The sequence below is a fragment of the Mustela erminea genome, chromosome 9 (assembly GCF_009829155.1).
Source record: "Mustela erminea isolate mMusErm1 chromosome 9, mMusErm1.Pri, whole genome shotgun sequence".
Lineage (NCBI taxonomy): Eukaryota > Metazoa > Chordata > Mammalia > Carnivora > Mustelidae > Mustela > Mustela erminea.
This window is the reverse complement of record NC_045622.1, coordinates 43701881-43729107: the sequence shown is the minus strand read 5'-3', so window position 1 is coordinate 43729107 and position 27227 is coordinate 43701881. Positions and strand designations below refer to the sequence as shown.

At 36.9% G+C, this 27227-nt stretch overlaps 1 protein-coding gene across 1 annotated transcript in view; it reads left to right on the top strand.

Moving 5' to 3' along the window:
• TMEM135 (transmembrane protein 135) overlaps positions 1–27227 on the top strand; it is a 251569-nt gene that overhangs the window by 3673 nt on the left and 220669 nt on the right. Inside the window, exon 2 of the mRNA XM_032360564.1 lies at positions 25931–26058. Coding sequence (XP_032216455.1) covers positions 25931–26058 — 128 coding nt within the window. The remainder of the gene's footprint in view (positions 1–25930; positions 26059–27227) is intronic.

Genomic DNA, 27227 nt, shown 5'->3' with positions numbered 1-27227 from the left:
AGATTTTCTTTGAGCAAAGGGGTTACAAGTACAAAATGGTGACTTTGAGGTGATGAATCTGGTAGCACTGGGTGGACTTGATCGGAAAGACTGTTTAGGAGTTGATGCAGGAGACTCACTAAGGGGCGAAAAGAGCCACTTCCCATGGAATCCCTCAATGCAACTTACTCGCAATGTGATTTTAAGGAAATGACCTCACCTCTTTGAGCCTTAGTTTCCTTGTTTTGCAGAAAATAATTATACTCATCTCTTGGGGCTATTTTGAGGACATAGGTGGGATAATAGAATAGCAGCTATCACATAGGAGGGCCCCAATAAATTTTTGCTGTTCTTAAAGCAGTGCATATGTTCTGTGTCCTGTTAGACTGGTGGCTTGCATTCAGAATTAGCACAATACTTCAGTAAGTGCTTAGTGTTTGAATGAGTGCAAATGTGAATGAATGAACTCATGAATAGTTCAGGAGTAAGGTGATACTGGGCAGTGCGAGAGAATGGAGGGCAGCTTTAGAAGCATTTTACAAGAGATACGTTTCATGGGATGTATTTCTTTTTTCTTTTTTAAATTTTTTTTTATTTATTTGGCAGGCAGAGCTCACAAGTAGGCAGAGAGGCAGGCAGAGAGAGGAAGGGAAGCAGGCTTCTTGCTGAGCAGAGAGCCTGATGTGGGGCTTGATCTCAGGACCCTGAGATCATGACCTGAGTGGAAGGTAGAGGCTTTAACCCACTGAGCCACCCAGGCGCCCCCATAGGATGTATTTCATAGGAAGAATGAATAGGACTTAGAGACTGAGTATTGGGTTAGTTGTGAGGACTTGTTTCTGCTTCGAGGACTTTAAATCTGGTTGATGCTGATGCCATCGTTGAAAGGAAGCTGGTTTTGGGGAAATTTTAATTAAGAGGTTTTTTTTTGGAGCCTATAAATTGGGTTTTATCTCTCTGATTTTCATTTTAAAATTACCATGTGTGTTGAACTAAACTGATTCCTTTTATTCCTTTCATATTTACTGTTCTCTCGCTTCGTTTCCTTCTTGGTATCTACTGTTGTTTTTATGCTTCTAATGCTTAAACCATGTTGAAATGTATGTGGAATATTCCTTTTAATAGTGAATCTTTGTGTTTATATAGTTTTTAAGAAACATCAGTCCTCATCATCAATTCACTTCATGTATTTTTTTTTAAAGATTTTATTTACTTATTTGACATAGAGAGATGCAGTGAGAGAGGGAACACAAGCAGGTGGAGTGGGAGAGGGAGAAGCAGGCTTCCCGCTGAGCAGAGAGCCCCATGTGGGGCTTGATCCTAGGACCCTGGGATCATGACCTGAGCCAAAAGCAGACGCTTAACGACTGAGCCACCCAGGCGCCCCTCCTGTATTTTTTTTTTTTAAAGAATCCTGAATGTACTATAATATATACTAATGATTTATATATGTACCAAAAATGTATTTCAGGATGTTATATTTAATTTCTTGAATGTTAGTTATTACCTCACGCCTCACAACAAGCGGTACCCCTTTCCACATACACACACACACATACACACATGCACACACAAGCAGGAAACAGGTGTTAAACTGTTTAAACCCTAGGCTGTCACTAACATTAATGAAAGAAAGCTAGTGTCATCTGTAATTTAGAATACAAATTTAGAATACACACTTGCCCATTTGAGGGGATGGATTCTATGCTGTCCAAGTTCTTAGGTCTCTTCTTTAAGAAGGAGGACTTGCTCACATAACTTACTCAGGTGGTTCTAAGACCTTTCTTAAATATGCTTTTCCTCAATGACTATCTTTAGAACGTTTAGATAGAGTACTGGCATTTATAGGTAGCTGACTGCAAAGTAGAAACTTTTGCACTTTTGGGAAGGAGTGATTTAAAAACCTGCCTTTTCATTGACCTTCAGATGTTTATAACCTTCTTCAGACCACAAAAATATTTATAGAATATTGATTCCCTTGAGCCATATAATCTAACCGATTCTCAGTTCATCACCTCTAAACTGAATAAACATTTATGCAAGAGTTGGAATTCTTAGAAATTAAAAAAAAAAAACAATTTAGGGACAGTCTCTAGTTAGTTGCAAAAGACTTGGAAACCACTGACGAAAGAAATCTGTTCATTAAGGTAGATTAAGATCCCCTCTTTTTTTTTTTTAATGTTCTCACATAGTTTTATTTTATAGAAAAAATGGTAATTCTAGAAAACTCCCAAAGCTTGACTCCACTTGCAGGAGGCTGTTCAGATTTTTGTATTTTAGTGTGGCTTATAGGCAGGATCTTAGACTCTGGGATCAAATTGCCCAAGTTAGAATTGTAGCTCACTCCTTACTAGCTGGGTAACCTCAGACAAATTACCCAACCACTCTAAGCCTCAATTTCTGTGTCTGCAGTATTGGAGAAATTTTCCCTCGGGTGATATTTGTGAAGATTAAATGAAGCATAATATGTAAAGTGCTTCTGGCAAATAGTGTAGACGAAGTTTTTAAGGGTAGTGGTTGAGCAGGTTTTCTAAAGGAGACCAGCAATGAGACGTTTCGAAATTCTTTCTTTCTTTTTTTTTTTTTTTTTAAGATTTTATTTATTTATTTGTCAGAGAGAGAGAGAGAGAGAGAGAGAGAGAGAGAGCACAGGCAAGGGGAGGGATAGGCAAAGGGAGAAGCAGGCTCCCGGCCGATGCAGGGGCTCAGTCCTAGGACCCAGAGGTTGTGACTCAAGCCGAAGGCAGAGCTTAACCCACTGAGCCACCCGGTTGTCCCATGAGACTTTTTTTTTTTTTTAAGATTTTATTTATTGATTTGACAGAGATCACAAGTAGGCAGAGAGGCAGGCAGAGAGAGGGGGTGGGAAGCAGACTCCCTGCCGAGCAGGGAGCCTAATGCTGGTCTCCGTCCCAGGACCCTGGAATCATGACCTGTGCTGAAGGCAGAGGCTTTAACCCACTGAGCCACCCAGGCACCCGTATCATGAGACCTTTCCAGGTTCTTGGTAATAGGCCATTTGTTTCTGTTTTTACTAAAAAAAATAAAATAAAAAAAAAATAGAGAGAGAGAGAGAAAGTGATGGCAGAATACAGACTGCTCAACTGAGAATAGCTGTTTGGATTATTTGACCTTTGGAGATCATGGAATTTGTAAACATTGACTAATCTCTCTTAAAGTTTTGTTTGAAGCCTAGTTTGGGGGCAGAGGTAAGGGACTCCCTTTATCAGTCTATTCAACAAATAATGATTTTTACATAATTTGTTATTATGCCTTTGGAGATATAACAGCAATGTGGCTTTTTAAAAAAATAAGGACTTTTATTATGAATTTCCATGTGTTTCAACATAACATTTGGGGTCTGTTGAACTTGTTTCCTCTTATGTGACTTCTTGTTGACTGATCTCTGTGGAGTACAAAGTACGCTTCGAGCACACCGGTGTGTTCAGCTGAAAGTTGATTTACTAAACACTCCTCAACTCAACCCTGTAGCAACTGTCTCAGTGTAGCTTGCCATACCTGCTTTACTCTTGTTTGCCTCTTCAGTTATCATACATCAGGGATAAAAGTTAATAAATGTTGGAATGTAGGATCTAAGTAATTATGATCCAATACTGTTCATGTTTCTGAGTCAGTAGATTATAGGTATTTGGTTGATTAAAAAAAAACTTAAACAGCCTTCTGACCATTAATGTGCGTATTTCAATGTCAGCATTATTTACTTTTGTATCTTTGCTAGAAAATTCTCTTTACATCAGAGTGGTCCTCTCTCTAGGAAAGTTTATCCTCTTCAATAAAATAATATATTTTGGTAGAGAGAGAAACCCACCTGGAGGAGTGAGGGAGCCAGATCCATATTGGTAATCTCTGTGGTGATAGATTTTCCATCAGATTGCCTTCTTATCCAACTCTAGTTATTCACTGTGATGCAGATGAGTTTGAATAACCAGATCTCTTATTTAGTACTTAGAGAATTGTATTTGTCATGGACTTTGGACACTAAAACATTTGAAATATTGGTGAAAAAAATACACATTAACGGAGGGGATACTGAAATTTGATGATTAGGTTTTGTAATATCTAAACCTAAACTTTTAGTATTTGGAATATTTGTCCCCTTACAGTTTACCAGCTATTTATTGCATCTGCCATTTGCAGGGTGCTGTTACAGCAACCGTGTTCCATGTGTGTGGTGAAGAATTAAAAAAATGAATGGGACGTATTTCTTAGATTGAATGTATAGTCCAGAAGGGAGATACCACAGGTGTGTGATATCCTGTAATCCAAATTCCTCGAGATAAATACTGGGAGGTACGGGAACAATGGTTTGGGAGATTAGAGGTAGATTACATTTGAATGAAAGATAATGGGAAGTTTAATGGGAAAGGTGGCATTTTACTGGCCTTGAGGGAAAGGTAGGATTTGGAAAGGTAGAAATAGGTGATGGATGAGGGAGAAGAAAGGCTTAAACTAAGCCATTCAGGTAGAATAAGGTACGCTTTGCTTCGGAGAATGGCAGATGGAATTTGGATTTTATTTGATTTGACGAAGTAGGGATGACTGAAGGTTGCTAACAGGGTGTAGTATGCCTGAGGTTGTTTTAAAAAACTTAATCTGGCAGTGGTGTATAGAATTGTTTGATTAGAATTAGTGACTCACTTGTAAAGTAGAGGAAAGTTTTAATAAAGCCTTGTTTATTGGGATGTGTAGGAACTAGTGCTTTGGAGAAAAACTATTTTCATTTAGATATGCTGGATTGGTTTGGGGCCATATTGAGTTTTAGCTGCTAGTGCAATATATGAGTGGAGAATGACCAGGAAGCATTGAGAAATGCAGAGTTGCTAATCTAGAGAGAAGATAGGGCTAGAGATTTAGGTTAAGATGTCGTAGGAATAGAGATTAGAGTTGAAGTTATGGTAGGTTGACAAGGAAGCGAGGTCCTTAGGTCAAGGTCAAGAAGGGAGAGAGTTGAGAAAGAGAAGACAGTCCGAGGAATGCTCGTTTTTTGGAGTAGAGGAAAAAAAATGAAAGAAGTAGTCAGAGGTATGAAGAGGTTGAATAGAGAATGTTGCAGAGAAATCTTGAGCAGGGAGTTTGGGGAGATATTGAGAGGTAGGAAGAGCATGGGCTTGGATCTCAGTGTTGCCACTTACTACCTTTGTGACCTTGAGCAAGATGCTTAACATATTTGAACCCCAGTACTTTCATAAAAAATCTCTCTCTTTTTTTAAGGTTTTATTTATTTGAGAGAGAGAAAGCATGAGCTGGGGGAGGGCAGAGAGAGAGGGAGAAGTAGGCTTCCCTCTGAGCAGGACTTGATACCATGACCCCAGGATCATGACCTGAGCCAAAGGCAAATGCTTAGCTGACTGAGCCACCCAGATGCTCCCATATTTTTAAAAAATAGAAACCAGCATTTGTTATTCTTTTGCACAGAACTCTTCAGTGGTTTTCCATCTCAGTTAATGTGCAAGCTTTGCCATGGCCTATAGAATCATACATGATCTGGCTGTTGCTTGTTTGATTACATGTCATATCATTTTCCCTTTGTGTTTATTTCACCTCCACCCAGATGAAATTACATGATTTGTATTTTTGAATCTAAGTTTTGCAATCTAATATAGAGAGCTCTTGATTTCTGAGGAATATCTTAAGAAGGGACAACAGATTGTCAAAAAACGAGCATTTCTAAGGAGTGAACTAATACACAGAGACTTCCTCTTTTTGAGTTTTGACTTTGAGAGAAAAAAATATCTTGCCTCCTATTTGTGCATAAGCAATATACATGTACATATAAGTAACTGCTTTATTGATTATGACAAGACAACCTGGATTGAAAGTGTTGGGTCCCCCCAAAATTTGGTACCCCAATAATGGGTCCATGATTAAAGGAGTGAGACTGATAAAAAGCGAAGATCAAGCAAAGCTTTATTTCGTGCCAAGCATCAGGAATCAGATCGACCGTCAAACAGACCCATCGGGGCCGCCCCTACAGAGAGGACTACCCCACCGTGCCGCCCCCCCGCCCCCCCCGCCCCCCCCCCCCCCCCCCCCCCAGCTTTCCAGACTAACTTCTATAGAGCAAAGGCCATGTGGTTGGGCCTGGCCACACACAGGTGGTCAATGAGATTGTAACACACACAGGAAACTCCACAGTGATGCTAGGTGACCAACTGAATTACAGTTTACTCTGGTAGACATTTGAACCAGCCTATCACACCTTGGTTAGGATTGGTGACAAACGGCTCCCCAAAGGGTGGGGGCCCATACTCCCTGGTAGCTAGGAGACAGTATATGCCCCCACTGATTGAATACCTCCACCTGGCCTGACCCACCCTTGGACTTGGACTTTGTTACCTGGGACTGGTTTCCCGGACTTGCTATTAAATAAGTTGGGGGGGGGGTGCGCAAGGTCAATTTAAGCTTTACAGCAAAATGGCAGTTCAACCGGGGTCGGGCTGCTCTGGCTGAATAGGCCCTTAAAAAAGGCTGAAGCACAAATGTATCCATAAAAAGGATAAAAAAGGGGTCCCTGGGTGTTTCAGAGGGTTAAAGCCTCTGCCTTCGGCTTAGGTCATGATCCCAGAGTCCTGGGATCAAGCCCCGCATCGGGCTCTCTCCTTGGCGGGGAGCCTGCTTCCTCCTCTCTCTCTCTGCCTGCCTCTCTGCCTACTTGTGATCTCTCTCTGTCGAAAAAATAAATAAAATCTTAAAAAAAAAAAAGAGGGATAAAAAAGTGTGGTAGGACTTTGATAATAGGTTTATAATATGCTTGTCAAATAATGGACTCTAACGAGTTCTATGCTAGGTGATAATTAGGGAATGGGAATTAATTAATTTAGTTAATTAATTGAAGTGACTGCTTAACAAAGAGCTAAAGTAAAAGTTTTTGGAGACTCTTTTCAAAACATGTTGGTACAATTTCTTGCATTACTTGTGTGGTATGGTGATCGGAAGTATGTTTATATTTCTGAGGACTGTACTAGCCACATAGTAATTCATAATGGTAGTTGATACTTTTATGATTAGGGGTCTTAAAATATTTCATCATAGCATACTATCATATTAAAGATTTGTTTGAATCTCGACATGAGGTCAAACTTTAAAATTGTCTGTTGGTTTATCACTTATCTTTTTTCCTACTAATTGATTTCCTCTCAAAGAGTGTTATCATTTGAGATTTTTTGTGTGTGTGTATTTTTTCCTTCATGTTTAATGTAAGTCTGTTTCATCTTGGGCAACAAGGAGTATAGCTGAAAACTATTCATTAATGAGCCTGATTCATTAATGAATCAAATTAGTATTTTCCATTGATATTACAAACTGTATATGATGCTCTCTTTCCTCATACTTAACAGCTGATGAGAATTAATAATTAATAATTGAAGTGAATGAAAGCAGATTTTAAATAATTTGGCTTTTAGCTGCACTGGGAAATATTCAGTAAAATGAGTTTATGTGTGGAAAAAAGTGAAAAGAAGGAAGAATGCTAGATCAAGTATCATTAGATTTGAGCAGGTTTCTTTTTTAAAGAATGCTGAATTTACAGTGTTTTCAACTTATTACCATTTATTTTGTATAGTCTTTTGACTTATTACACATGTCACATTGCATTGGCTTCTTGATTCTAACTAGATTTTAGCAGTTTGGATTGGGCTTTATCCAGTTTGGGAGTTGCCTCAAAGAATACCTTTGTAGCTATTGGCAGTAAGAAGGAGGTTGGTTCTGCTCAGTCGGGATTTCTTTCTCTCTTTCTTTTTTTTAAGATTTTATTTATTTATTTATTTGACACAGAGACAGAGAGAGATCACAAGTAGGCAGAGAGGCAGTCAAAGAGAGAAGGGGAAGCAGGCTCCCCACTGAGCAGAGAGCCCCATGCGGGGCTCGATCCCAGGACTCCAAGATCACGACCCAAGCTGAAGGCAGAGGCTTAACTTACTGAGCCACCCAGGCGCCCCTCAGTTGTGATTTCTAAACCTTGCAGAAAGTAGACGTGGAGACTCCCCCCTCCACACACCTGTGTCTCAGAAACTCTCACGCACAGGGGTCGCTGAGTTCATCAGGATGATTACAGAGTGTGCTTATAGTTCCATTTGGAGCTTGTCCAGTGTTAATGTAACTATTTACTGAGTCTTCATTTTCTCCCACTCTTGCTTTCAGACCTTCTTATTAGAGATTGCCTACAATGTGTCAGAAATACAATGGTGGGGGAACAGGATGTACTTGGACATTAGGGTTAAGGGGGAAGATAAATGTACAAGAAATAGACAAGAAATTCTTTCAACTATGATAAGAAGTTGCTAACTGCTTTTAAGGAGTACAGGTTGTTTCTAGACTGTGTTATAAGAGGACGATCCCTTCTAGTATAGTGGGTTTGGAATGCTTTCCCAGTGAAGAGCTACAGTGAATATATGAATATATATTAAGTATATATGTATTAGGCTTAACGTTTATGGCACAAAACCCAAATTTTACCATGAGGAAACTGAGAGAAATAAGAAGCAATTACTTCACAGAGAGTATTTAATGATTTTCTTAAATCCAGTATCCTGGGCAAGAATTTGATTTCTTTCCTTTTGACTTTGACCCTTATTTAAACTTGAAGCGCAAGGCAATTATAAGACCATACAAACACCTTGATTACCAGATTTGCTGAGATTGAATCTCTTTTATAATAAAATCTGTATTTTAAATAAGGTAGTCAGACATTTTCAGTTACAAAAGATTACAGATGTCATTACAAATATTAGAAAAGCTATTTTAACCTCTTTGTTTCACTCATCTAAAGGTAAATCAAGGATGTTTAAGACAAAATTGTGAGATCTGGGAGGTTAAGCATCTTCTTAAAGCTTTTTCTGTGCTCTTTTCTTTTTTTCACATGGTTAAATTTGTGGTTAAGCCCTTTTTCTGGTTCAGGTAGATGATCGGGGTTATCCCATCAGAAAAATAGTAAGGGATGTTATATCTATCAAGTAGCTGAGGGGCTAATTAGTAAGGCTTCAGCATGAGTAAGTTTCAGTCAGCATGAGTAAGTTTTAGAAATATGTGAGTACAAGTGCAGTTTAAACTTTTGGAGAATGGCTTTGTCTTCTGTAGTTGGGATTTAATATATGAAGAAATGATAAGGCACTTTGGTATTTAGCTTGCACAATCCCCTGATAGCTGTGGGTTCTCTGGCTGAAATTGTCCCTATTTCTCTAGCTTGAGCTTTTTTAATTCTGTTTTAAGGATTCAATTCAGTATACCCAATATTCTTATTGGAGAGAATGGAGTATGTGTGCATTCTTTCTCTTTTTCACCTGAATAAATTTCTTCAATGAGAAGTCTACTTTTAGAAGCTTTCTTCATTAATCAAGGTATTTCCTATTAGAGCCCATGATATTTGTACTTAAATATATACAGGAGATGATGGGGTATGAAAATTTTTTTGGTTTAAGGTTATAGTATTACATGGGAAGTTATATTGGTAAGTGGAAGTAACAGGTAATGTGTATATTACCAAAAGTATTAGTATTACTTGGTTTGGAACATGGATTTAATGTATATAGGGCTCAATCTGAGTCTTGTTCTTGGTCATATTTTTTTTTCAATATTATATGTAAAGTATATATTTAGGTTTATCTTAAAGCTGATGTCAACTTCCATATATATTTCATTGTAGTCCTTTTATTGAGAGTAGAGATCTTATGAGGCTTAATGGTCATCACCAATGCCTGATGATAAGATATTCATTACAGGGAGGCTTATAATAAATAGTTAAGGAAAACTTTTGAAGATTTGCTTGTATTTTCCAGCATATGTTATTAACAGATTTGTCCTAGATTTTTATTATTTTTTAATCTGGTTATCTGTACCTGATGAGACAGCATGTGTATGCATTGGGTGTAAATTACAAGATTTTAGTTTTTGTTTTGTTCTGTGATTTATAGTGTGACCCTCAGTTTCCTCATCCATAAATAGATGATAATCCTGTCTTAATTACTTCATGACTTGCTTTGGGAACATATGAGATAGTTCATATGTAAAAGCTTTGAAAACTGTAAAAAGATATATATTGGTCTGTTACGACACTTGGTTTCTTGTCTTTTTTTGTTTCTGGTATTTAGATTCAGCTTTTGTAGCTTATAGTTTTAATCTCAAAAAGTAAACATTTTGGAAGCAATTTAAATGTAATGCATTTGTCAGAGTTTTCCAGAAACACATAACCAAAAGGGTATGTGTATATGTGAGTACACACACACACACACACACACACACACACACACACACGCACACTTACTAAAAGGAATTGGCTCACCCAGTTACGGAGGCTGAGAAGTCCCAGGATCTACAATTAGTAAGCTGGAGACACAGGAGAGAAAGCCTTTCATCAGGCTTGAGACCAAAGGGGGTAGATATTTTCTTTCTGAGTCTGAAAGTGGGAAAAGACTAATGCCCAGCTGAGGGAAGGCAGGAGGAGTTCCCTGTACTGAACTGCTTGGTTCTGTTCAGGTCTTCAGGTCATTAGATGAGGTCCACCCACCTGAGGAATCTGGTTTACTCAATCTGCCAAAAATGTTCATCTTATCTAGAAACAGCCTCACAGACACACCCAGAATGATGTTTGGCCAAACAAACTGGGCATTTTGTGGTCCAGTCAAGTTGACACATAACTAACCAGCACATGCAGTATAAATTTATTTGTGACAATAAAGTAATTCTACCTCCTTTATTCTAAATATTTTAAAAAATGAGGTCTTATTTTTTATATTTATTTGCTTATTTAAAGATTTTATTTATTTATTTGTTAGAGAGAGTGCGAGAGCTCAGACAAGGGGGAGCGATAGAGCAGGCAGAGGGAGAAGCAGGCTCCCTCCTGAGCGAGGAGCCTAATGTTAGAATCAATCCAAGACCTTGGGATCTTGACTTGAGCTGAAGGGAGACGCTTAACTACCACTGAGCCATCCAGTTGTCCCTATTTATTTTATTTATTTTAAAGATTTATCTGTCTTGGAGAGAGTTCTCAGTGCAAATGAGTGGGGCTCCAAGGAGCAGAGATGGAGAGAGAGGGGGAAACAAACTCCTTGCAGAGTGCTGAGCTCATCTCTTGACCCTGAGATCATGACCTGAGCTAACTGCTCAATGGACTGAGCCACCAGGTGCCCGAGGTCTTATTTTTTCAAAAGGTTTTGAAATTTATTAGAGACAAAATATAGGAACTCTTCTAACTGTGGATGAAGATGCCTCTCTAGTTTTGTTCATTGAAGTTCTGTTTTTTATTTTCAATCTCTTGGTGCTATGAAAATGTGGTTTAGTTTTGGTTCTCATGGGGACCATGTAACTTCTCTTTTTTAACAGCTTTTCCCTGACCATGTAACACTTAGGTTATAGTGAACACTCCTCTAACATCTACTGATCCTGTTACCAATGGCTCCCTTACAGTCTCTAAGTCAGGAAATGAATGGGCAAAGCCTTGATGCGTTCCTCAGCCAACTGCTCCATCCAGGGGAGTCCTGAGGGGTCTGGACAAATACAGAGCACAGCTCTGGGTTGAGCCAAGCTCTCAAGAGATGAGGTTTTGGAAAAGAGAAAGGGAGAAATTATTTTAGGTGCTGGCAGTGGGAGGGAGGTGTCAGGCTCAAGTCTTAAAAACCAACCTCTTTGGCCACACGTAGAGATTTATTGAGAGAGATTGAGGGTGGGTGCATGCAGGAGAGCAGGCAGAGAGCACGTGATCATGGGTTGGGGTTAGCATGTATTCAGTGGTGACCCTGAGTGGGGAAGGGGATGGGTGGAGTGTGGTGATCTAGGCATTCTATTGCTGTCAGGGCTTTTCTGATCTGTTTGGTGGTTGGAATGTTCCAGTTATTATAAAATGTCTTACTCAGTGACTCAAGAAAGTGTGATAAGAAATAACATGGTGGATTTTAGTTAGAGCATGAATTAACCAGTCTTGTCTCTGATTTTAAATGTTGGGATCAACAGTTGAGCAACAGGGCTCACTGACAATCCTGTTATAAGAGAAGGCAGAACAGGGACTGAATTCGTGATTGCCATTTACTTATGTATTTATTGTTTTTAAAAAGATTTTATTTATTTATTCGACAGAGAATTAGAGCAAGCCAAGTAGGCAGAGTGGCAGGCAGAGGGAGAGGAAGAAGCAGGCTCTCCACTGAGCAGGGAGCCCCATGTGAGGCTCAGTCCCAGGACCCCAGGATCATAACCTGAGCTGAAGGCAGCCACGTCACCGACTAAGCCACCCAGGCGCCCCAGTCGCCATTTATTTTTTTCAGACATTTACTTACTGGAGACAAAAATCTCTGCAAAATACTTAAACCTGCATAACACAAAAAGGAACTGGGGTTGGGGCAGGGAGTGATTGTGCAGAGTGAAGGAAACTAACATTTTAAGATTCCTACGATGTGCTAGTTACTCGGCTGGTTACTTAATATTTGTCATCTGATTTAAAAGTACTGACTGGTTGGAAGAAAGAAAGCAACATTAACTGCACAAGTGGCTGGTGCTGTTTTCCTCTGTTAGGATTCGTTTTTTGACTTACTGACTTAGTGGTATTAATGTTGTGTTTCTGTTATCTTTCATCTTTTGCTCTGTGGACTGGGGATGTAGTTTCTACCTCTGGAGCCATCATCGTGCCTCATTTAGTCTTCCCCAGGTTTGGTCACTGATTTTATATATATATATATATATATATATATATATATATATATATATATATTCTTTGACCATTTATCTCTTGATGGACACTTAGGTTGAATTCATTTCTTGGCTCTTGTGAATGATGCTGTAAAGAACATATATATATATATTCACCCCAGTATATATACCCCACACTGATATATATACACACACACACACACACACACACACTCTTACATTTATGTGTGTGTGTGTGTATGTGTATACCCCACATTTATGAATATCTTATTTGGTTATTTATATATCTCAGTTGTGTTTTCCCTATATTTTTGTAACTTTTTCTTTCAGGATAGGCAGCCTGAACTCCTGTAGGGCATAGCAAGTCATAACTTTCTATTTGTAACATGCACTGTGGCGAAATGATACTTGTCGTCATTTAGAATAGCCTGACTTCAGCATCAGGCATGGCAGTTTAGAGCATGGACTCTGGAGCCGCTTTCTGGAGTTCAGTCCTTGTTCTGCTACTTAATTCATTGTGTGACTTTGGGCAACGTGATTTCTTTGTGCCTGTGTTTTCTTATTTTCTTATGAGAGAGGGTAATGATCATGCCCATCTCATAGACTGCTGTGAAGACTAAGTGAGTTAACATTTGTATGGTGTTTAGAGCACTTTGTTAAATTAAGAAAATAAATATTCTGTTAGTAAAATATTTAAAAAATGTAAGTTCATTATGCTGTTTTCTTTGAAGTAGTTATTCTCAGTATGGGGTCATTTTGCCTTCTAGGAGACATTTGTCAATTCCTGTAGACATTTTTGGTTGTCACAGCTCATAGCATGCTGCTGGCATTTAGAGTATAGAAGACAGGGATGCTCTAAACATCTTCTAATATATAGGATAGTCCTCCACAACAGCAAATAACCTGGTCCCCAATGTTGATAGTGTCAAGGTTGAGAGACCCTACCTTAAGTAAATCATTATTTGCTAGTGATTACTTAAAGAAAGATTAAATACATAAAACATGAAATCATCTCTTTGTTATTGTGAAGAATTAAAAAAAATTTTTTTATAAAGATTTTATTTATCTATTTGACAGAGAGCATGAGCAGGGAGAAGGGAGAAGCAGACTCCCCACTGAGCAGGTTGCTTAATGCCAGACTCCATCCCAGAACCCTGGGATCATGACCCAAGTTGAAGGCAGATGCTTAACAGACTGACCATCCAGACATCCTTATCATGAAGAATTCTTATTTCCCAAAGGAACTAGATTTCTCAGCCCCTCTAGAAGTAGTCTTCTAGAAGAGTTAGTGTCAAGTGTTGGGCCTAAGAAAGACTGCTGAATTGGAGTTTGGTGATAATAGGGCAAAGATCATGGAGTTGGCCACCTTGAGGGCCAGTTAGCTTTGTTCTTTTCCATGGCCATAGACGGTAATCTGAATACTAGTCAGCCATCTCTGTGATGAATGTGCTGCATTAATCACATGGGGAAACAGACAAGGGAATATAAGTGAACAAAATTAAATGCATACAGGTCTGATAGATGTTTAATAGTAATATTTTTATAAAGAGAAGCTCCTAAATTGGGGGCCCATAATTATAATTTTGCATCACACTTCAGTATATAGCCTTTGTGTTAGTCAGATTGGTTACCATACTTTTCCTATGTGAACTAACCTTTTTTTTTTCCCCCCATGGCCTGTCCTTAATGCTGCCTCTATTTTTTGGCAGAGGAGTGTTCATAAAGATATTCTCCTCTATTTTTTCTAGATACCTCACTGTTTATGTAATCTTCAAATTTAAGTCTATGATTCATTGCAAACTAATTTTTTTGTATAGTATGAGGCAGAGATCAAGGTTAATGTTCTGTTCTACACAGATATCCAGTTCCTCTAGTACTATTTATTTATTTATTTTAAAGATTTTATTTATTTATTTGTCAGAGAGAGAGGAGTGAGAGCAAGCACAAGCAGACAGAGAGGCAGACAGAGGCAGAGGGAGAAGCAGGCTCCCTGCCAAGTAAGGAGCCCGATGTGGGACTCGATCCCAGGACGCTGGGATCATGACCTGAGCTGAAGGCAGCTGCTTAACCAACTGAGCCACCCAGGCGTCCCTAGTACTATTTATTTTTTAAAAAAGATAAAATTTTAGAAGTGGGGGAAAAAGAACTCTTAGCGTCATTTGTTTTTAGTGTTGACCTTTAATTTTTATCTTTCAACAGGATGTTTTGATATACATAGTATTTTTCAACATGATGATTTTATATATATATATATATATACACACACACACACACACACACACACACACACACACACCAAGTGAAATAATTACTATAGTCAAACTGATTAACATATCATCTCCTCACATTGATGAAAGCATATGAAATCTACTTTCTTAGCATGTTTCCAGTGTTCAGTATCATGTTAGTAATAGTGGTCATTTTTTTTTTAAAGATTTTATTTATTTATTTGACAGACAGAGATCACAGGTAGGCAGAGAGGCAGGCAGAGAGAGAGGAGGAAGCAGGCTCCCTGCTGAGCAGAGAGCCCGATGCGGGGTTCAATCCCAGGACCCTGAGATCATGACCTGAGTGGAAGGCAGCAGCTTAACCCACTGAGCCACCCAGGTGCCCTTAACAGTGGTCATTATACTGTGTGGTATATTCAGTAGATTTATTTGTCCTACATAACTGCAACTTTGTATCCTTTGACCATCATCCCATTTCTCCCTAGCCACTGGTAACCATTCTTCTGTGCTTTTCTGGGTTTGTTATTTTTAGAATTAACATGTAAGTGAGTTTAGGCAGTATTTGTCTTTCTGTTCCTGGCTTGTTTCACTTAATGTAATGTCTCCATGCTCATTCTTGTTAATCACAAATGACAGAATTTCCCTCTTTTAAGGCTTAGTCATTCCATTGTGTAAGTATACCACACTTTCTTTGACCATTTATCTATTGATGGACACTTAGGTTGAATTTTTATCTTGGCTGTTGTGAATGGTGCTGTAAAGAACAAGGGAGTGCAGATACCTCTTCAGGATACTGATTTCATTTACTTTTGGATATGTACCGAGAGGTGGGATTGTTGAATCATATGGTATTCTATTTTTTAATTTTTTGAGGAACCTCCACAGTGTTTCCATACAGATTTACATTCCCACCAACAGTGTACAAGAATTCCCTTCTCTCCACTCCTTTAGCAGCACTTAACCACTTTTTTGTCTTTTGGGTAAGAGCCTCTATGACAGGTGCACAGTGGTATCTCATTGTGATTTAATTTTCATTTTCCTGGTTAGTGGTATTGAAAATATTTTTGTATACTTGTTGACCATTTGTGTATCTTCTTTTCAGAAATGTCTGTTTGATCCTTTTTTTTTTTTTAAGTTTCTATTTAAATTCCAGTTAGTTAACATACAGTGTGATGTTAGTTTCAGGTGTTAAATATATTGATTAGACACTCCCTTACAATACCTGGTGCTCATCATAGCATACACTCCTTAATCTCCCATCACCTGTTTAACCCATCCCCCACCTAGCCCCCCTCTTATAACCATCAGTTTGTTCTCTGTAGCTAAGAGTCTATTTCTTGGTTTGTCTCTCTTTCTCTCTTTATTCCTTTGCTCATTTCTTTTGTTTGTCCCTTTGTTCATTTCTTAAATTCCACGTATGAGCGGAACTTTAAACCACTTTTAATTTTTTTGTGTGTATGGTATAAGAAAGTGGGTCAGTTTCATTCTTTTACATATTGCTGTCCAGTTTTCCCAACACCATTTGTTGATGAGACTTTTTCCCATTGGATTCTTTCCTGCTTTGTTGAAGATTAGTTGACTGTATAATTATGGGTTTATTTCTGGGTTTTCTCTTCTGTTCTGTTGATCTCTATGTCTGTGTTTGGCCCAAGACCATACAGTTTTGATCACTACAGCATTGAGATATAACTTGAAGTTTGGAATTGTGAAGCCTGCAGGTTTGCTTTTCTTTTCCAAGATTGTTTTCTCTAGGCAGCATTTTTTGGGTCTTGTTTGTTTTTAATTTAATTTAATTATTATTATTTTTAATTCATTTACCTACTCTGTGTTTTTGATAGTATTATTTAGTGTGTTTACATGTAAAACAATTATTAAGAGGAAGTACTTACTGTTGCTGTTTTGTTCATTGTTTTCTGACTATTTTGTAGTTCCTTTGTTTCTCTCTTGCTGTTTTTCTTTGAGAGTTGATGACTTTTTTTGTGTGTGTGTGTGTGGTGGCATGCTTTGATTTCTTTATTTTTCCTGTATCAACTATAGGCTTTTGCTTTGTGGTTACCATGTGGCTAATATAAAACACATTTATAAACAGTCTATTTTAAGCTGACAGCTTCAATCACATACAAAAACTCTACCCCTTACTTCTCATCCTCATTTTATGTTTTTTTAGTGACAATCTTTTTGTATTATGTATCTTTAAATATATTTTTATAGCTGTAGTTATTTTAAATACTTTATCTTTTGATCTTTATTTTAGAGTTAGTACTGTCAATACTTTTGAATTGGTACTGTCACAGCACTATGACAGCATTAAAATACCTGACTGTATATTTGTATGAATTTGATGATGCATTATCTTCACCAGTGAGTTTCATATTTTTCATAGGTTTTTATGATACTAATTAATGTCTTTGCATTTCACCTTGAGGAATTGTTTTCTGCTTTTCCTGTAATACAGTTCTGGTGATGTTCTCTCACCTTTTTTTTTTTTGTGAAAGTTTATTTCATGTGCTGAAGGACAGCTTTGGCAAGTAAAGTATTCTTGGTTGGCATTTTTTTTCTTTCAGCAATTTGAATATATCATCTCACTCTCTTCTGGCCTGCAAGAATACTGCTAAGGAATTCACTTATTGTTTTGGGGTTCTTTGGTATACAGTGATTTGCTTTTCTCTTATTGCTTTCACAATTCTCTTTGGTATACTTACAATGATGAGCACTAAGTAATGTACAGAATCATTGAATCACTTTAATGTACACCTGAAATTAATATAACACTGTAGGGTAACTGTACTGGAATTAAAATAAAAAAAAATTTTCTTTGACCTTTGAGAATTTGATTATGATGTGTCTAACTGAAAATCTCTTTATAGTCAATATAGTTGGGGTTCTTTGGGCTACTTGGTTCTGAATGTCTGTTTCCTTCTGTAAATGAGGGACGTTTTCAGTTATTGTTTCCTTAAGTAAGGTTTCTGTTTTTTTCTCTTTCTTAACTCATTCTGTGATTCCCAGATGCTAATTTATTTGACTTGTTTTCCATAATCTTGTAGACTTTTTTCACTCTTTTTCAATCTTTTTTCTTTTTCTTTCTCCACCTGGGTGATTTCAAATGACCTTTGACCCCAGTGATTCTTTCTTCAGCTTGACCTAGTCTGTTGTTGAAGCTAACTGTGGAATTTTTTTTAGTTTTGTCATTGTTTTCTTCAGCTCCAGAATTTTTTTTCTGTTTCTCCTCTCCCTTCCTCCCTCCCTCCCTTTCTTTCTTTCTTTCTCTTTCTTTCTTTCTTTCTTTCTTTCTTTCTTTCTTTCTTTCTTTCTTTCTTTTCATTTTTGTTGAACTTCTCATTTTGGTCATGCATTATTTTCCTGATTTCATTTAGTTGTATTGTTGTTCTGTTGTAGTTTACTGAGGTTTTTTAACATGACAGTTTTGAATTCTTCGGTAGTTCCTGGATCTCTATCTTAGGATTGGTTACTGGTGTTTTATTTTGTTTCTTTGTTTTCCTGATTATTTGTATTCCTTGTGATTTAGTTTTGATGTGTGTGCATTTGAAGAAGTAGGCATCATTTCCAGTCTCCAAACTCTGGCTCCTGCAGCGAAAACCCTTCACTGTGCAAACTATCCAGAGATTTTGGGTAGGTTTTTTAGTCAAGCCTGTGCATGGATTTGCTATTGAAGTCTTCAGGCAGATTGGTCTGGTGTTTTGGGGGTGAGTCTAGAGCCTAGATTCACTGATGTGGGCCTTGTGCTTGGGCCTATTGGGGACAGGCCTTGTGGCTTGAATGTTGGTGTTGGGCCTGGAGCTTTGGTCCCTGGAACAAGTTTAGAGCCTGGGTTTCTTGGAAGTTAGCCTGTTGCTGGGATGGGTCTTGAGCCTGAGTCTACAGTTGGTGTGGGTTGGCCTTGTACCTGACTTTACTAGGGCAGGCCTGGTTCTAAGATTGTGGTGAAGTTGGATGCTCACTTCACTCTTCTTTTATTGGGTGGGTGTCTCTCTCCACACTGGTTTGCCTGGGCTTGGAGATCAGGTAATACACATAATGTGAGATTGTCTTTCCTGCCCTTTTCAGTGTGTCTTTTCTTATTTCTGTGTTCTATCCATGTGTTATAATCTCTCACCTGGAATCCTTAGCTTTTGTGAAGGTATTTTCATGCATGGGTAGTTATTCAAATTGATGTTTCTGCAAGGGGTTGAGTGCTGGAAACTGCTATTCTGCCATTTGGCTGATGTCACTTGTGTCATTTAATTCAGTCTCTTTAATAAATGAGGAAACTGAAATCTAAAGAAATATATCTAAACAAGGATCTTTCATGGCAATTATTAGTTGTAGAGCTAAAATTAAAAATTGTATCTCGTGATTACTTTGTACTCCATCATGGTATTTATTTCTGTCTCTTGTTAGGTTATTTTTTCTGTACTAATCCCCATTTTCTCATACTTGTTCATCTCTCACCAATCCCCATTTTTCATACTTGTTCTCATATATGTTCATTTACACATATATCGTATGCTTATGGTAGAATGTCTGGAAAATACTCCCAAGCAGAAAGAAGAGTAAAATAATCTGTTACCACAATTAGAAATAACCAATATACAACATTCTCATCTTTGTTCCTTGTGTTTATTAAAAAAATAATGTTTTGTAGTCTACATTTTCACTGTATATGTTTTGATTTATTTTTTTCCTAATCATTAAATAGTCTTCTAAAACTAGATTATATAACTAAAATAAACAGAGGTTTACCATTTTAATCATAGTGCTATTATGTATCTGTATTTAGCTAAATTTAAGTATATTTGAAAAATTACTAAGAATTACTTAGTGTGGAATTTGTTGGTCAAAACTTACGAACATTACAACATATTTTTTGCTATAAAAATATATGTATGAAGGTGTCTGTGAATGTCTGATAATGATTTTATATACATGGACATGTGCTGTTACTACTTGGTAGCATTTTTTGGTGAGATCAGTGTTTCCTAACCTTTTTAAACACAGTAGTATACTAGGAGTGATAATAATTGTGTGCCACACTAGGGACAACTGAGATGTTTATTACTGTGCTCTGCAGCCGACTAGGCCTGACAACCCAAACTGTTGAGAGGATCAGTGTTTTGGCCACCTGTAAACCCTGGTTGGAAGCTCTGGATTAGAGCTTAGTGATGATAAGGTCCTAGGTTATTTCTCATGTTTTGTGTAAAATTTTTCCTGTTTCTTGCAATAGTCTGTATAGTTTGGTATACCAGTATTGCAAATATATACAATTTATCCACTTCATTGTTAATGGATATTTAGTTTTTGGCAGTATTTGTAATTACAGATGGTGCTATTAATATGACTTTTGGTGGAAATAAGCACTTCCTTCTTCTGAGTATATATACCTAGGAGAGGAATTGCTGGATTATAGAATAAGCGTACATTTTATTTTGTTAGATAGTAAAGAAACTCTTCAGTTTTACACTTCTGCCAGCAGTGTATGAAATTTCCAGTTTTTTTCATTCACATCAGTACTTTGCATTATCAGTTCTTTTTATTTTAGTCATTTTGATGTGTGTGTATTCCTACTTCTTGATGCAATGAAGACTAGTGCTGATAAGCATAATTCATTTACCTATTGACCATGTGGATGACTGCTTTTTTTTTTTTAAATTGACCTTTTTATCTTGAGATGATTGTAGATTCTTATGCAGTTGTAAGAAATAATGGAGAGAGATTCCCTGTACTTTTTATTTGGTTTCTCCCAGTGGTGCTAAATGATAGTAAAATGTCACAACCAAAATACTGCCATTGACATAGTCAAGATATAGAACATCTCCATCACCAAAAGGATCCCTGAGATTGCCCTTTTATAGCAATACCCACTTCCTTCCTACATACCTCCCTCCTCTTAATCCCTGGGCCACCATTACTTTATTCTTCTTTTCCATAATTTTGTCATTTCAAGAATGTTATATAAATGAAATAATGCATTATGCATTATTTTGGGATTGCCCTTTTTTTATTCATATTTTTATGAGATTCATCAAGATTGTTTCACGTATCACTCATTTATTCTTCTTCAGAGCTAAGTAGTATTCTCTTACATGGATATTCCACCAATTTTTTTTTTTTTTTTAATCATTCACTTCTTAAAAGACATATGGGTCCTTTCTGGGTTTTGATTATTAGATTAAAAAAAAACTCTATAAACATTTGTGCACAGGTTTTGAACATACATTTTCAGTTCTCTAGGATGAACACCTTGGACAGTAGTTGCTGCATCATATGATAGTAGCTTATATATTTTTTTTCAGGAAACCGTCAAATTGCTTTGCAGAATGACTGTACCATTTTGCATTCTCCTTCGTAATACATGAGTGATCCAATTTCTCTGTCTTTTTTGCCAGAATTTGGTGTTTTCAGTATTTTAAAATTTTAGCCATTCAGATGTTTGTATAGTGATAACTCATTGTGATTTTGATTTGCATTTCCTTAATGGATAGTGTGCTCATTTGCCATTTGCTCATCTTCAGTAAAATGTCTGTTCATATCTTTGCCACTTTATGCATAACTTTTTTACTGTTGACTTTTGAGATTTCCACATATATACTAGATTCTAGTCCTCTGCTGTATATGTAGTTTACAAGTATCCTCTCTCATTCTGTAGCTAGTCTTTTTATATTCTTAACATGTCTTTCAAAGAGAAAAGGTTTAAATTATGAAGTGTAATATACAGTTTTTCCTTTTATGAATTATACTTTTTAAAAAATTATTTATTTGACGGAGAGAGACGTAGCAGGAGAGGATACAGAAGCCGGGTGAGTGGGCGAGGGAGAAGCAGACTTACTGCTGAGCAAGGAGCCTGATACGGGTTCGATGTAGGGCTTGATCCCAGGACGCTGGGATCGTGACCTGAGCAGAGGGCAGAGGCTTGGTGACTGAGCCACGCAGGCGCCGCTGAATTATGCTTTTGGTCTCATGTCTACGAATTCTTTGCCTAGCCTTAAATCCCTAAGATTTTGATTTTTTCCCCCCTAAGCTTTTATAGTATATATTTTGCATTTATGTCTGTAATCTATTTTCAATTAAATTTGTGTGAACTGTGAGAGTTAGGTTGAGGTTGTTTTTTCATTTTTGCTTTTTATTGTCTGGCCTGTGGATATTCAGTTGCTCTAGCACCATTTGTTGAGAAGTCTTTAGTTGGAAGTATTTGTGTGGGTCTATATCTAGGTTCTCTGTTCTATTTCATTAACGTATTTGTGTATTTCTCTGCCAATAACACAAAGCCCAATTGCTCTTTGAATTTAATAAGTCTTAAAATTGGATAGACTGATTTACTTTATTCCCTTTCCCAAGGTTGTTTTAGCTCTTATAATCTCCGTTTTTCTGTATAAATTTCAGGATAATTTTGCCTATATCTCTGCAAAAATCTTTCTGAGATGGTGATAGAAATTGTGTCACTTTGGGAAGAATTGACATGCTGAATCTTCTAGTCCAAAACATTTATTTAATCCATACTTTGCTTTCTTTCATCAGCATTGTGTAGTTTTGAGCATACAAATCCTATACGGGTAGATTTTTCTCTAAGAGTTTTATTTTTTTGATGACTTGTGAATGTTACTGTATTTTTAATTTTGGTATCTATATGTTGATTGCTCTTGTATAGAAATACAGATTTTTTAAAAAAGAGATTTTATTTATTTGAGAGAAAGAGAACAAGTGGTAGGGAGGGGCAAAGAGGGAGGGAAGGGGAGAGAGAGAAGTAGACTCCCCACTGAGCTGGAAGCCCAATGTGGGGCTTGATCTCAGTACCTGGAGATCATGACCTGAGCCGAAGGCAGACGCCCAACCAACTGAGCCATCCATGCGCCCCTACAGATGATTTTTGCGTGTTTATCTATATCCTTTGCTCTTGCTGAACTGCCTTATTATTGTTGGTTGGTTTTTATTTTGTATATTGTTTGGGATTTTCTATTTTTCTATGTTAGACAATCAGGTTATTTGCAAACAGGGATAATTTTGTTTCTTCCTTTATAGGAACAGAGGGGTTTTTTTTTGTTTGTTTGTTTTTTGTTTTGGATATCTACTTGAATATATAACAGAGTAGCTGATTCTGCCCACTGTTAAGTCTAAAATGAAAGAGACATTACATTCCAAAACCTGAAGATACTAGGAAACCATTAGAACTGATAATATGTTTGGGATACCTGGCCAGCTCTAGTTTGAGTCCCATGTTGGGTGTGCAGATTAATTTAAAAAGAAAAATTCTTAAAAACAACAACAACAACAACAACAACAACAAACCAATGAGATGGTTGTTGAGGATCAGGTAATGATTGAAAATGACACCAACGTTTTGTTCCTGAGTAATTGGGTGGATGTAATAAGAGGGGGAAACTTATAAGTAAGAGCATTTTGGAGAAATGTAATGAGTTCTACTTTGGACATGCTGATTTTTTAAATGCCTGTTGTACATATTTCTTGATATGACCAAGAAGGATGGATATTTGAAGTATGGATTAAGAATTTAGGCAAGAGGTTGGAGTTATAATTCCTACTGTGAGATGATAGCTGATGCCATGGGAGAGAGCATATGTGGAATGAGTAGCAATCTGAGGAAGAAATGCTAACAAAGGAAAAGGATTTAGAGATAACAATGGGAAAATGAAAAGAATGCATTGTCACGGAAACCGTAGAAACCTCTGTGGTCACAATTGCACCTGTTTGTCAAGATTTGTCTTATAAAATTCAGTGATACTGGGTATTTACCCCAAAGATACAGATGTAGTGAAAAGAAGGGCCATCTGTACCCCAATGTTTATAGCAGCAATGGCCACGGTCGCCAAACTGGAAAGAACCCTTTCATTGAAGATGCCCTTCAATGGACGAATGGATAAGGAAGATGTGGTCCATATACACTATGGAGTATTATGCCTCCATCAGAAAAGGATGAATACCCATCTTTTGTATCAACATTGACGGGACTGGAAGAGATTATGCTGAGTGAAATAAGTCAAGCAGAGAGAGTCAATTATATGGTTTCACTTATTTGCGGAGCATAACAAATAACATGGAGGACATTGGGAGATGGAGGAGAAGGGAGTTGAGGGAAATTGGAAGGAGAGATGAACCATGAGAGACTATGGACTCTGAAAAACAATCTGAGGGTTTTGAAGGGGTGGAGGGTGGGAGGATGGGGGAACCAGGTGGTGGGTATTATGGAGGGCACGTATGGCATGGAGCACTGGGTGTGGTACATAAACAATGAATTCTGTTACGCTGAAAAGAAATTAAAAAAAAAAAAAAAAGAAAATTCAGTGATATCTTTCAGGCATCATCACTTGCCCAGTCCCATTTCCTTTTAGTCGTTCCCTAATATATATTTCTAAAGCAGTTTCTTTTTCCTCCAGTCTGGCATTTCACCATGTTATAGTTTCTTGTTGGTGTGTCTATTTCTCTATCATGATTTTATGTTCCTTGATGGCAGAGATTAGATGATATTCATTATTGTTCTTTCTGTGTATGGCATAATTCTTAATAACAATTTGTTTAATTGAATGAAGTAGGAGATGACCAGTTTCAGGTTTCTAAGGGGTGGAGTACAAACAAAACTGAGAAGAGACCATTGGATTCGTTGATCATGGACCTTAGGAAAAGTGGTATCTGGGAGTGAATAGAGAGTTCTCTAGTCTTATTTCAAGTCAGTCCTGCCCTTTTTTTTTTTTTTAAAATAAAGATTTTATTTATTTATTTGACAGAGAGTGAGCACAGGCAGATAGAGTGGCAGGCAAAGGCAGAGGGAGAAGCAGGCTCCCTGCTGAGCAAGGAGCCCAATGCGGGGCTCCATCCCAGAAGGCTGGGATCATGACCTGAGCCGAAGGCAGCTGCCCAACCAACTGAGCCACCCAGGCGTCCCAGTCCTGCCCTTTCTTATACCTCCTACCTTATTCCCTAATTATGTGGTTTTAACTTTTGTCCCTTTGATACATTGTTTTATCAAGATGGGAAAGTATTTTTTCCCTGTGGCCTGTGAAAATTCTATTTTTCCAGATATAACTCATATCACTTTTGCAGTGAATCTGCTGCCTACTCCTGTATTAAACTCACTCTTTGATAAACTTCCAAGGTACTTCATGTTATAGTATTAAAACTTAGTCATTCTTGAATCTCTGTCCATATCTTATCATACCATGTTTTAATTCATATTCTGTTTATAACCTATAACATTAATAGTGTACTCAATACATACTTAGATCTCATATCTTGATTTTTAAATATCATTACTAACTTATTTCAGAGCTTTTTTGGTTTGTTTTAATATTGAAACCTTTCTTTTAAATTCAGAGTTCACATACAGAAAGCACTGAAAACAAATATGTTTTCAATCTAAATTTAAAAGATAAGATAGACTCGTTGGATGATACCTTTATGAAATATTTTTGTTACTAACATCTCTGCAGGATTCTGTATACATCCTCTGTATAGGAACTTCTTCTGTTTCCCTGTGCTGGTAACATTGTGGTACCAACAAACCTGTAGTAGATTAGATTCTCAGTCTTTTTTTTTTTAAATGGGCTCCAGGGGGCCAGAAATCATTAATTTTATTTTTTACTTTTTGTATTCATATCATGGTTTTGTCACACAGTAGTCATGTTTGAATAGCTGAATGAATTTCATTGGTTTCTATCACTGAACTTCTCTAATATCCAGGCCGATAATACCTGTAAAATATTTTTGTTTTGACATTCAGTTTCTATTTGAATTGTGCTTTTTTTTTCCATTTAAAAAGTTTTTTTCCATTATTCAGTTTAAAACTGTTCTCAAGATATTTTAGATACTTATCACAACATTTGGAAGTTATTCTCAATGACCCATGTTGTAATTTCTTGGTGTATAATTTACCCATTATATCTTTAATAAATTAAAGTGTCTTCTTTTTTGTCCCAGAAATTGTATTTTTAGAGAGGAACCAGTAAAATATCAGTTTTAACTTTATTTTTAAAATGTATGCTATTATCATTACCTTTCACCTAAGAACTAATTTAAGTGGGAAAAATTGGTTGAATTAAACAAAAAAGCCTTTCTCTTTCCAGATTGCAGCAATTCTCCGGAAACGAAAATTAGACTATTATTTACACAAACTACTCCCTGAGATCCTACAATCTGCTTCATTTCTGACTGCTAATGGGGCCTTGTATATGGCTTTCTTTTGCATTTTAAGGTTGGTACTCATAATCACCACTGGAGATTAATACAGATTCCTTTTTTGAAACTGAAACAAACGGATGTTTTTATAAATGTTGTGCAGGTCACTGCTTGTATACCATCAAAGACATTTATTTATCTCAAAGAGAGCTTGTTAAACAAGGAGTTGTGGGCCTCTGGCCTAAAGATGTAATATAAACTTTAAAAATTATTGCAGTGATTATAGAGCAAAAGTGTTTTGGTGTGTCATGCATTTTCTGAGGCCTACTGTATTTACCAAGTTGTTGATTAGGATTTCTTAGCTTTTTAATTTCATGGATCAGGAATTCAGAGCACCCATCCATGATATAGGTGAGGTCCACATGCTGTGAGTAGACTTCAAAAGGACTATAAAATGCTCATGTTTACATGTACAACAGTAAATTAACTTCTGGAATATCCTGTTGATGGAACTTTTGGTCCTGATTAAGTCTTATGATTACCTGTGTCACATGCTTCTTATGATTTAGATACAGCTGGAATTCAGTTTTTAGTGCTGTGATATACCTAACATGTTTATTATATATTTTCTTCTTATCTTTTCCCCCCTTGATTGTTGAAAATCCGAACTAGTGTTTTTCATAAAACTGTCAAATTAAAATACTTAATTTACATTTTTCTCATATTAGTGTGGCTCAGAGTAGTTCTGTAGGTACATATTAACTACAGTTAAAAAGATAATTTTCATACGTCTTTTACAGATTTTTTTCCCTCAGTACCTTAATATTTATAAACTTTTAAATTATGCAGAAAATAATTGATAAGGTTTATACTACTGAAAAAAATTGTGCCTTTAACTTGAAACTCTATCATATGTTCTCTGGAAAGTTTCTAATACTTGATCACACACTAAAAATAAAGTTCCAAGATAATTAGGTCTTAAAACATTGCAATAATCCTAAGTTGCTATTGTAGCATATTTAAGTTCTGTGAACCTGTTTGGTTAAATTGTGGAAATGCAAAACACTTGCTGGATTTATAGTTATATTACTTAAAATAACACCTGTGGTCCTCCTGTAACTGTCTCCTTGAGTTATTTTTCTTTAATTTTTACATTCAACAACTTCTTAAGGCCTTTGTAGATTTTATGTTGGAGGGGAAAAATCACTTCTTGTTTTCTCAGGCCAAAGGTTTCTGATGTTCATT